The 13,609-nt window shown below is 35.3% G+C and overlaps 1 protein-coding gene across 1 annotated transcript in view; it reads right to left on the reverse strand.

The window, feature by feature from the left end:
* The window catches only part of LOC149414653 (nose resistant to fluoxetine protein 6-like), a 45,102-nt gene extending 37,281 nt beyond the window's left edge, over positions 1-7,821 (reverse strand). The window contains exons 1-2 of the mRNA XM_089643188.1: positions 7,676-7,821; positions 6,303-6,576 (exon numbers count right to left, since the gene is read on the reverse strand). Of these exons, the coding sequence (XP_089499314.1) occupies positions 6,303-6,504 (202 nt within the window). The 5' untranslated portion in view covers positions 6,505-6,576; positions 7,676-7,821. The remainder of the gene's footprint in view (positions 1-6,302; positions 6,577-7,675) is intronic.
* Between the last annotated feature and the right edge of the window lie 5,788 nt (positions 7,822-13,609).

Here is a 13,609-nt window from a genome sequence, read left to right on the forward strand (position 1 = left end):
ATGATTCTGATGATAAGATTTATGATGGTAAGACGTGTAATGGTAAGACCAATGTAGGAAAAAATAGAATGCCTTCAGCGCGAAAACGAAAATGAATTCAGCATTGACCAAATGATGATTCCGTATAAAGAAAAAAAGCAGACGTAGGAAACAGTATATTATGGTGAATAAATCGAAAAAGATTTATGACTTTGTTCGCGAAAAGGCGAGAAATTGTTGTTAATTTGCATTTTTATAATTATTAGTAATAAATATACATAGCTACGTATTGTTTAAATTTTTTTTAAATATTTTTGCATAGTTTGACCTCCTTCACTTGGCATTGTTCACAGTAGTGAACATTTAAACTTAGATCTATAGCAAAACTTTGTCAATGTTCCCTATGGTAAATATTGTTTCTCTGAAAATGCCAGATTAACAGTCAACTAATGAATATTTAATTTTTGACATCCTTGCCAAATTGAGGGTAAAGAACACAAAAATAAATAATAAAAGTTTACTTGGCATACAAATCAGTTCAAAAGTAGTCATACAAGATGGCTGCCAGGCAATTTCCCCTCACTCTAGATTTGGCTCCAATGCCATTCATACAATATCGCATTAATGCTCTGTCCAGGGCTTTTTACGTCCATATCGATAACGATGACTGAAGTAATATATCGGGAGAGATGATAACTTGCAACCCTATGACAAGCGAACGTTGAAGGGCTAGAATTTGCTTGCTTTTCAAGATCGCAGTGAGAGATATTATTTGACAAGCTGCTTTCTGGCAGTAGGTAGGAGCCCTGACAAGATAAGCCAACTAAATATACTGAAATACCTGCCCTAAGTACCCAAGAAAAAGGAGCAGCACTTCTTTTATTCACGGGGAACAAAGCAAGCAAACAAATTAGCAAAGCCCCAGCAAGACTGACGTCCTGTTTTCAATTCCTAGACGATCTCTAGAGCGATTTTTGGCATATTATGGCAAGTTTGCGGTCTCTTGTCATTTATCATGCGCCAAATTAATAGAACCTTTTTAGGTTTTTACATGGAATAAGCGGAGAAATATGAGTGGATTCAGTGGCTTTAAACCAAAGTAAACAGTTTCATATGTTTCCATATGAATGTTTTGAGGAATGGTGTTAAGACGTTACCGGGCGTTGATTTTTCCATACAAACGTAGTCTCCATTTATCTTTCTGGATTTTAACCCTAGAGCAAATATTTTTTTAACGTAAAATAGATATTGGCAACTTGCGTGTCGGTACGTTTTGTTTTTTTTGATAAATTGCTTCTTATAGAAGTTATGACCTTCCAAAAATCAATAAAATTGCCTGATTTAAACGCAGTCAAAAGACGTTCAGTCTACAAACTAGACAATATATTTTGAAAAAAAGCAAAACGGTCCGACATAGAATAGTTTCTTCTTATGTAATTGGTAAAAAAAATTGAAAATCGGTTAACTTTTGAAGGAGAAAAATGGGGAATACAAAACCTCGATTTTGAAGATTTCATTTAGATATTAGTAGAGCGAGCTGCATGTGTCCCTTTCGCTCAGTATTCGGGAGGTAAGGGTCGGGGGGACAGGGTTTAGATAAATACGTATGTATTTGTGCGAAGTGATGTCACGTAGTCATAAATCGATATTCGATATTCTAGTGTTGTGTTGTCCCGAGTAATCGATGTTTTTTTATTATTTTTTCCGTTTGGTCACTTTTGTGTTTGTTTGGTGAAGTATTCCGATATTCTTACTTTAATTTCATATGTTTACGTAAAATAATATCTGTAAAAAAAAACATCCGTTACGGCCAGACCGACTCCGAGGTGATTTCGTTCCGTATTGCCAATATGGATACAAAACACTCAAATGGATAATTTTTTTAAAATAAATTTTGGGTAACTAGCATAATTTTATAATTCTTCAATAACCTATAATGGATATTGTTATTTTATTTATTTAACTTATATTTCGACAAATAAATATACAGCAAAGTGATGTAGCGTAGTATATAGAATTGTGTCGGTGCACTAGTGTTGTCTTTTCCCGAGTTATTGATATATTTTATTAGTTTTTTTTTGGTTTAGTGACTTATTTCGAGTATACCATACTTGCCGATCTTACTAAAATTGGACCAAATTCAATTTGTATACGTCAAGTACTATAATAATTTTCAATTTGGGAGGTGGTTATGGGTACCGCCGCCCCGGGAACCATTTATTGGATAACCTCTGTCATAGGTCACCCCAAGTGGTTCGCTACGTTTGGTGACTTGAGCAGGGGTGTCCGGGTCCATGGGGGTGAGGATTGTCCGGGTCTTGGCGATATATGCATCGGTCCGCCAGTTGTGTGGCAGGCCGGATCGGGAAGCCATCTGACTATTGTATGTGCGCGCTCAAGTTGAGACGCGACTTATTTGGACGAGTATTATAACGAAACCCTGTAGCAACCCGATACAGAATTTGGTCGTAACACGGACATGTACCTAACATGAAAGTCAATAAATCCTTACAATGAATAAAGATTTTTTTTTAAATATATGTTTTTAAAAATATGCCATTTGCGTGGTGATCTGTTATAACAAAACACATTAGGAAAAGTTGCGCCGTTTAGTCATGACATTTTCTATTATTTTCGAGTTATATGGATATTTAAATACTAGTTCATTTTTACTCAGGATCCGATTTTCAGAACCCCGATATGTCTGGAGGTAGAGTGGAAAAAAATGGAGGTTTCCCCCACACGATCCGATTTGCAGTGTGGTGATTGGCAAGGGTGTTATGGCTTTCATGTCATTTTCGAAATTTCAACGAATGGCATTGGCGTTGGCTCTATTAACAAAATACAATAATAAGATTCGCAAAACAAAATAGTGAACAAAAAATTGCAATATTATATCGAAAATTGGTCACTTGCGATGTTTATGTGGTAAAAATTGGTCATTTTGGCCAAATAAACATCGCAAGGGAATTAAAACCTGTTGATTTCAGGAATTTTACTAAAATAAAAAATAAATATTTTATTTTAATACTTTTCCCTGTCTCAAACAACTTGAAAGGTTTAGTTAAGTTTTGATAAACAAAAAAGATAACTATCTGTCCAAACAAGTATTTTATATTATTATTAATTGATTAATTTAGCAAAACGACACAAATTAATTTAATAAAATTTACTTGCGCACGCCGCGACCTGCGGATTCGTAGCCAAGAGCCTTACCCTTCAACCACGGAGGCAGTTCAAATGTACGCACCTACATATTTTAGTAGGTGTACCTATATGGGTAGTAAGATTTTTTTTTTAATTTTTAAAAGAAAGACAAACATTCTTACGAACAAACAAACAAACGAACAAACCTGGTTACGAATAACCTAACATTTGAAAAACTCCTACTACCACCACACTAAGCGGAAGGTATTGCTTGTGTTGTGATGGAGAACTTAGCCAGCCGAGAAATCGAACATGGGACGCCCGGGTGGGACCCAAACGCGATGCCCACTCAGCCACTGACCGGTCAAGTAAGTAAGAGCAATACAATTCGACGGCCTGCATAGTCCAGTGGTAACGCATTGGACTGCCATTCCGAAGGTCGCGGGTTCGAACCCGGCGTGCGCAAATAAATTTTATTTGATTAATTTGTGTTATTTCACAATTAATTAATTAAAATAATATATAGTATATTTGCGGCACGTTCCAGAGTGGAAGATACTACCAGTATCGCCCTGGTGTAAGACCACCATTCAGAATTGAAACGTTGCTCCAAATGGCTTTAGCCGTGTTTAGTGACTAGATCTGAATAGCCAGGTACTTCCCCACCTTCCTCTTTCCCTTCCCCACTTACCTTCAGCCTCACAACATCCCCCAATTGGGGATGCCATAGTCTCACTGGCTCCAGACGGGAGCAGTTGGGACTCTTGTGAGGTATTCACTATAAAAAAAATAAAAAATAAATACAATTAATTAGTAGTACATTATTTTGATGTATCTCACAAGGTTTAGCCAGCGTTAGCAATTTAAGCGCCCGAAAATATATTTTAAATCACTTGATTACACAATGACTTTCCTCTACTTGTTATAAATATAATACATATTTATAAATTACGTGTGTAAACCTTTCGGAAGAAAATCTTTAAATGATAGTGAAAATCCTATCAAAATCCATTTCGTAGTTTAGAATAAAACAAAAACTAAGCACACAAAGAGACAGAAGCTGATACTTTGTTCGATACTATTTAGAGATTTTAGTAAGACCCAGTAAGTGCTCAGTAAACAAAAACATTATATTTCGAGACAAAAGGAGAAATAAGTCGGAAAAATAACCACAAACACCAGATACACCTACCTACATGACGAAGGACAGAAGACGGGAGATGCGGGGCGGGAGGACGAGCGTAACATGCACACACTCTTAGTTGGGTGGGTACCTACACATCGATAGCGCGCTCGCTGAGCAGAGTGAAATAGCAAGTGATTTTTAAAATACCTATTGTTCAAATTTCTCAGCGCCCGGGTTTCCTCTTAATTAAATAATATGGTAAATGTATACGTACAACCAATTGCTCGAGAGTCGCTAATATTGTCTTCAATGATGTAATATAACTGTTTATACCTATTACTTGCAATTTAGAGAAAAATCATGTGTAAGCATTGCTGCATTATAAGTAGGTATGTATTTTTGGTTGCTGAACTGTGAACATTGAACCATGACGTGGGTACTGCTGGAGATATAAAAACTCATATGTACTAACTGGCAATGGCACCTATGTCCACGGACCTCACTCTTTAAGTTCTAGGCAGTCGCCAACCAACAAAAAATTGCAGTCCAAAGGAATACTTGCTCACACATGTCTAGGTCATGCGCCGCACGCTTACAGACAGATGAAATGCCAAACGATCGAGTTAAAATAGGACTTCGCCACACTCAGTCAACTAGCATAAATTTAAATCATTTGTAGGAAATGCTGTATTAAAAATATGTAAACATTTTATATCTAGTGTATATCTATTCCAAAACTACCATAATAATTTTCTATTTCCTACGTACTAATATTTGGACTTTACAACATTGAGACATAATCCAGGAAAAACTGCAACACTTTTTGCTTCCTTAAAATTGAACATTTTGAAATCTTAATAAAATATTGTTTTGTGTTAGGAAGCCTTACATCGTTGCAGCTTCTCGTGTGATAGCCACGGACTGTACTATTAATACTAACTCTTTTTTAACATGTAATCTGGTAACATTAATTTTTTTAACTTTTATAAATACTAGGATATTAAAGTAAACGTTGCCATACACTTAGAATATTGAGTTGGCGTTGCATGACTTTTATCCTGTTCTGTATTATTTCAATTCTTTTAAGTTGTGTTTTATATACAAACATTACAAAACTCCATTATAAAATTGTTAATCCATAAATATGACAATCAACACAGAAGTAACATTAAATTAATATACAAGTCTCTGAATATTTTACCTGTCAGAGGATTATTGTTTTATAATATTGTAAGTCAACATGTTATATTGTCTGATTCATTGTATAGGGAAAGAGTTTGCCATAAACATAACACAAGATTCACTCAAAATGAAGGACTGGTAGTTCCGAAATGTACTAATAAATATGGTGAAAGAACTTTAAACTATATAGTACCCAAAATGTTTAACTTATTACCAATGACAATTAAAAATAATAACATGTATACTGCTAATGTTAAATATAATCTAAGGAAATGGTTATTGGATAATAATGATCTATACTGATGCCCCTGAAATGGAATTCATATTCTTAGAAAATGGAAAAACAATTATTTTGTAATACCTGACTACCTACCTCTATTTATGAAACTATTGATGTACTTGTTGATAATACTAATTTGTTCATACATTTATTTTTACTTGCTTATTTTATAAGGCTTTTATGTTTTATGTTGATAATACTAATTTGTTCATACATTTATTTTTACTTGCTTATTATATAAGGCTTTTATGCTGCTATTTAAACTTTTCTGCAATGTAACCAATTTATGTAATTATGTATCGTTCAAATTGTATCTTATGAATGTATAAATGTTGTCTCTATGTCCCTGCTGACAAACTACATAAGTAGTTTAGCGGGTTTAATTGTGAATAAAAAAAAAAAAAAAATAAAAAAAAAAAAAATAAAAATTGCTCAGAAAAATGACACTTGTGCAGTAATTCAGGTGGGATGCACAAACACGCCTACCAAATTGAAATTTTTGATAAATACATTATGTGAAACTGCATTTTGCGACTGTGCAACAGTCATGTAACAAATTAATAGAAGCTTAAGTACATTGAAACTTACATTTAATTGCCCATCTCTGGTTGGCATCGATTCCCTTTTGTATCTGCGTCAGTTCCTTTGTGCACACACTGTGGCCCCCATTATTCACCGCAGTCTTGAGCATCCCATAGTAAACTGACTGCGTTTCGAGTTCAATGCCAGAACCCAGCTGCAGACACACTGCCACTAGGACACACACACACGACACCCAGTCCGAACTCATTGTGAACACTTAGGACGGGTTGTTTCGGAGAATTTGAACGATTCATCAAATTTCAACGTTCATTTTCAAGTTCTGTGAAAGATTTTTTCAAGTTCCGTTTTTATTTCAGTTTTGTCAAGCAACTAGCCTACAATGATATAATAATAGAACTTGAATAGGACTTTCACCGAACCCGAAAAAGAACGTTGAAATTTGATGAATTGTTCAAATTCTCCGAAACAACCCGTCCTTAGTTTTAGTAATTAAAAAAATAACACCTGAACATCATAAAATCGAATCGCAAAGAAATTATTTAAAAATAGTTACCATAGTTAAAGTTGCGAAGTTTACCTCGCCTCGGTTTAATGCTAAAATTTCGCAAACCTTTTTTTCCCTTCGCTGGTTTTCAAAATTACGGACATTTTAGTATATTTTTCACAGAATTTTAAATATTACAGTTATAATATAATCATTAATTATAGTATTGCTTTATTAGAAATTAACAAATTGGCGTTTAGCGTCATTTTTGAGTGCTGACCCCAAACTCACATAAAATATTGCAGAAGTTAATTATACTTAAACTTATTTAAAAAAATTAAATGGAGTTCTACGAATTAAACACCAAAACAATACATAACCTTTTTTCCCTTCGCTGGTTTTCAAAATTACGTACATTTTAGTTTATTTTTCGTAGAATATAAAATATTACAGTTGGTGATATCGTACATATTTGTTAACTACTCATACAGAATATACTATAATCATTAATTATAGTATTGGTGTATTAGAAATAAACAAAATTGGCGTTTAGCGCCATTTTTGAGTGCTGACCCAAAACTCACATAAAATATTGCAGAAGTTACCTACTTCAGCCACATATATTTTCGATGCATCAGTGCATGCGTGAAGTGACGTGTGAAATATTCCCGTGAAATTATTCACGGTCAATGAACGCTTAATTTTTAAAATTGAAACTAATTGTTGGAACCGAAAGATAAAATAGATTCAAAAATTATTTTTATTTTAATAATAATTCTATATTTTGAAGTTTGTATTTCTTTTGTTTAAACTTTTTACACAAGTTGACTAACTGTGTTCATTAGAAAGATAATTTTGTGACTTCTCTCTAATTTGTCGACAAAAGATGTAAATATTTGTTTTTGAGAGACAAATATTTTAAAAATACTTTCACCTTCAAAATTCTTCAATTATAATATCCCGTGATCTTTCACGGATCAGCGCCAGAATTAAATAAAACACACGAAACAGTAAATTCAAACTTTGAACATGAAACTACACCGAAATTATAATATCGGCAACATATTCGTGTGTCATCTTCGTGTTCGTAGCGTAAATGAAACTGAGCGAAAATTGATTGAACTATCCTTAAATTGAAATCTACAGCAGGGGTGTTCAACGCGTTTTCATCTCGTGTCTTGTGTACCTGAGTCTGAAGAAAACCCGATAGAAATGGGTTGTGAGTTGTGGCCATATGTCATATTATGTAACATCAAGTTTTCTAGTGTGTACCGCACAAGTCTTATTTGCCCGGGCCATTGAGACTATGGAATCAACAATAGGAGTATGTTGTGAGGCGAAATGAACTGGGGAGAGAAGAATGTGGGGAAGAGGAAGGTTGGGAGGTACCTGGCTATTCAGATCTGGGGGTCGAGCACAGTGATATCGATAACTTTACAATATCGGATCGATAGGCGTAACTACCGACGATTTTATTCCGATTTCATTTCATATCAAATCATAATCGATATACACTGGCAACACTAGCGCACATCTCTATTAATTTACATATCTAAACATCGGACGGCTATGTAAATGTTAAAGAAATTAATATATTGACAATGTCATATTGAAATATTAACTTCAATATACATTGGCAGTCGGTATGTACTTTTTGACACTAAACAGGGAGTTGGACACTGTAACCGAATCAATTGATCGCGTCTTTGATGAATTAATTAAGTACACGGATCATGCATACGATTTATTTCAGTTCTAAGAGCTTAGTTAGTGACCCTCATTCATTAATAAGCCAGTTATTTTACATAACGAACTGCATTATCCAAAAAGTTTTGCCTATTGACAGCTTATACGACACCTTGGAGGCCGCACTAAAAGTAGCAGCTTTTGTCAACCGGCTCTTGTCGAATACATATTCTGACCGTGCTGGCAAATAACTGACCATAGATGACGAATATCAAAATAACATAGGACTTTGTTGATCGTCCGTGCAAGACCTCCTTTGCACTAAACACAACTTACCTTCGATTCTAAATGTCTTTACTTAGAGAAACTTCCACTCAGAAGTGTGTTGGTAATAAATCTAATCAGTAAATTTTGATATTGTATGTATCTTATTCTGTATTATAAAAAATTGTATCAGGAATGAGATACGGGGTCGAATTAAAATTAAACAATCAATATTATATTGTTTTGAACACTAACAATGTGGTATGGAGACCACAAAAGGTTACATTTATGTAAAAACGAAACATACTGGTATGAAAAGAAATCTAAGGAGTACGATCTAATTAGACAATCTATAAATATCAATCAGAAAATTAAACTCTAATCAAAAGAGTTCTTTGAAAATACAATGTTTTCTTAAAAGTAATTCATAAATAAATATTAAATACTTGTTGGTTTACCTTCTGAATGTAGTGATCTTTTTAATGTTAAAAATGTATATTTTTGTAATGCTTTCTGTAATTAATAAATTTTTTGTACTCGAAGATATTTATTTGAATTGAACACAACTGAAACGGATTTTGTATGTCTAAGGGCAATAAGTTGTGACGTCACACGTAATTACCTGTCATCGGGTTTTACCTCAGATTATTATTATTGTCGAATTTCATAGTGACTATTTTGACGAATTTAAATAATTTCAACCTGCTATGCGATGGCGTGCAGTGAAAAGGAGCTCTAAACTCGTCTAAACGAGTTTTTGGAATACCTTTTTAAAAAATTTACTCCGGAAACCCTTTGTCAAATGTTTTTCTTAATAAATCGCTCTTTAGGACGAGTTGTTTCGGAGAATTTGAACAATCAATCAAATTTCAAAGTTGATTTTCAAATTCTATGACCGATCTATTAAAGGTCTTGGCAAACAGCTGGCCAATAATGATATAATAACAGAACTTGAATAGAGCCTTCACAGAACTTGAAAATCCACTTTATTACAATAAAAAAAAACATTTGCGGTTATTTTGTTCCTTTTCCATAATTCGTGGTTCGGCTGGCGCTTTTTTCTCATGTATAATTTGTTTTAAAAAGTATCATTAATAAACGGCTTGCCCAATTGGAGCAGCCCGCTCCGGGCGCGACTTCCCAACCAGGCAAGGAGCCAAGGCGCTGATAATATCTAACACCTAATATAGCTCCCTTAATATTTTTACTGGCGCCGCGCCGTTTGGCTCAGGGCCAGTGTACGAAATGATAAAAACGATCAAATCTTATTTTAGTTTTCGAAGAATAACACGTCGATTTTGTCATTCACTGTATGAAGAGAGTTCAATACATTCGCTCTCCCCACGGGCAAATTCAGGTATGAACATACAGATTTGAACGACTAGCTCTACAATACAAGTTGTGGTGACGTCCCCCAGTGTGAGATTCCGGAAAAAATAAGTCGGTGGCCGTTGATTAAAAATACGGATCTTCCGTCGTATTAAGTAACAAATTACCCTTTATCAAATAGCAATTCACGCCACTGTGTTAATCTATTTCTAGCAGAGTATCTATATAAGTAATCATAATACGGGAGACAAGAATGAAACGTTAATAAAAACTTAAATAACATAATCCTCAATAAGATAGCCCTCAAAACTCAAATACAATAAACACAAAAAACAAATCACCCAATACAAAAAAAAAATTGACTCGGCACAAGTTTACCCACTGAACTGATAACGCCAAGAAGTTTGCAGCGATGACTGATATCGCTAATGTTCACAAGATCATTCGAATCCTAGGACCCACACAGTTCAGTAAAATAATTGGTTGTGTGTTCAGTAAGGCATTACGAATTTTTAAAATGTTTGATCAATAATTTCAACAGGTGTACCTAAGGACAAATTAGAACACGTGGCCACACTGACGTTCCAACAAAAACACTTCTGTCGGCTATGTCTTCAGTAGGAATTCACCTTTTGTCATAATTAATTTGTATCGTTTGGACTTGGATCTCTAAAACACATGTATAAAATGACTTACGCAATACACTCGCAAGTTGAGTTTCAAATATACAAACTACCTATTCGAGGCACCAAATTTTATTTTGAATACAAAAGTATTTAATAAGAAATGATAATTTATTTTTTCTAGTGGGATATTTAATTTCAAATTTATTAAATGCCTATTTTTTAAAATTCTGTTGTTCTATGAAGCCTAGTGTTTTCATACATTTGTTCACAATTTTGGTGGACATGACTTGCAAAACTTAATTTTTCTTCCAAAATAATTTCGGGGTCTCTAATTTCCAAAGCTGTGTGGTTTATTGAATTTTCAAGTAAAACAACGCCCTGAGGTTTCTTCTCCGTCCTGATCTTCCAGGAGTCACTTTTCGCTGCTGATTTCCAAATATTTATAAATTTTTTTACTTCTGTCATTTTCTATACTATTTTTTTAGTTTGTTACTGTTGTGAATAATGGAGGAAGATTTCCCTCCTGAACCACCTACAAAGCCCCCAGATCCCTCTCTGGACCCCCCAGACGGGGAAAATGTAGAAATTTCTCACAGTAATTCTGTCATTTTGACTTCTACCAAAAAAAAGAAATTTACTCTCTCTTCCCAATAAAACTTGACTCGCCGTCGACTTCACAGTCCCCACCAGCACTTTTTCAACTTCCTACAGCAAAATTTTGTTCTCCTCAGTCCCGTGACCTGTTCATAGTATACGCCCAAAAAAATGAGCAAGGAAAAACCATCTACCCTCTTGAATTTGGCAAATTCCTTTCAAATAGCAAGAACCTTTCAATCAAGCCTGGAGGTGTAAAAGCCGAGGGTCTCTTCCGAATGTCCGTCGAATTCTTCTCAGTGTCAGCTGCCAACAGTTTCATCAAAAACATCTTCATTTCATCTAATTCAAAGTTCAAGGCATATATCCCTACGTTCAATGTCGCTCGCATGGGCCTGGTCAGAAATCGTGTCTTCCATTTCTACCCCCCAACACATTGGCAATCCCATAAAAGCCAGGAGGCTAAATTACACTCCTCTGAGGGTATAATTTTCTGGAAGCCCTCCCAATTTGTCATCATCATATTTGAAGGTCAATCTCTTCCCTCCCGTAAATATTTATTCTTCAACTCATTACCTCTTGAAATGTATACTTACCGCACTACTCAATGTTTCAATTGCTCCCGTTTGGTCGTACCAAAGTTGCACGCAGATTTCAACCCAGATGTTTTAAATGTGGAATGTGAAATGTGGATGTTGTCACGCAACTGACCAATGCCCTTCTTCCTCCTCACCTAAATGTTTTAACTGCTAAGCTCACATACAGCTATCAACACTTCTCGCCCAGAACAATCTCGCCAAAAAAACATTGAAATTTCTATGGCCTCTCAGAAATTGTCTTTTCTGCAAGCTTCTAAACTATTCCCACCTGTCAAAAAATCATTTGCTGAGGCTTTATCCAGCAACTCCTCACCCAACCATCTTCCCCCCTCTACAACAACTTCTTCTCGTTCAACTAAATTCACATACAAAAAACGCTATCCCTAAACCGGCTCCTGGATACGATCAGCAACAACACAACTCACTGTTCTTAAATCCCAATGGTTCATCTCTTTCAAATGCCACAAATGGGTGTGCAAATAATTATAATCCGTCCTCAATGAACTCTCTAAAACTTTCTGAAAAACTCTCCCAACACAATTCTTCATTTATCCAAACTCTTATTATGCTTCTAATTGACCTAATTTCTTCTCAAAAAAATCTACCGTCCAGCGCTGCCTCTATTATTTCCACATTAAAATCATTTATTCAAAATGACTCTTGAGGATGGCACAATACTTGAGTGGAATAGCCGAAGTGCTATTTCTAATATATTTGATCTCCTTACACTATTAAATTCAAACCTTATTTCTTTGGCTGCTATCTCGGAGACATGGTTTACTCCATCCACCCACTTTAATATGGGAGGGTATTCCTGTCTCCGCGATGATTGCCCGGAAGGTACGCCCGGCGGTGCTGCCCTTTTTATTAAAAAATCTAAATAATTTTCCCCAATAAATAATATCAAACCCCCCAATGCTGACTTCCAAATGGTTGCAGCTAAAATAAAGGACACATCCTTTATTTCAGTCTAACTTCCCCCAACAGTCCACTTCGATAAATATATTTGGTTGCAAATCGTAAGTCAACTAAGCCCTCCTTTCTTTATATTAGGCGATTTTAATGCCTATTCCCCCGTCTGGGGTTCTGCTTTCTCCTACCGAGATGGTCGAAGTGTGATGGATTTCCTAGATGAATCCAACCTTTTCATGTTGAATGACGTATCTCTTACTAGGATCTCACGCCCCAGCACAAACAACAGTGCAGTGGATCTCTTGATATGTTCTACTAGTCTGGCTTCTCTCTCCTCGTGGGTGGTGTCCCCCGACCCTTTCTCCAGTGATCATTTCCCGATCACCATTACTTATCAAACTTCTTTCCAACTATTCTCAAGATATTCTCAAAGTCTCATATATTGACAAAGATTAAAACGAAACACACCAAATTGGATGAATTTAACTCTCATATGGACTAATTAAGTATCATATGGACTGTTCCTACTAAACCTACCCGCCACCGATATATTTTCCGTCAAAGATGACTATAATCACTTCAAATCAATGCTCATAACTGCAATAAATAAATCAAATCCTCCCCCTAAAACTAAATCTCTCAAAAAACTCCCTCCAACTCCCTGGTGGGATGAGGAATGTTCCAACGTAGTAAGAATTCGGAAAGCTAAATCTCTTTCCTATCGTCACAATATGACTATGGAGAACTATATTATATACAAAACCGCCGAATGCAATGCCAAAAGGGTATTGAGGTCAAAAAAAGATCCGGGTGGTACTACTTCTGCAGTTCAGTATCTTCGAACACTCCAATTTCGTA

Source organism: Hesperophylax consimilis, chromosome 19, assembly GCF_061612785.1.
Source record: "Hesperophylax consimilis isolate HC1 chromosome 19, BYU_Hcon_1.0, whole genome shotgun sequence".
Taxonomy (NCBI): domain Eukaryota; kingdom Metazoa; phylum Arthropoda; class Insecta; order Trichoptera; family Limnephilidae; genus Hesperophylax; species Hesperophylax consimilis.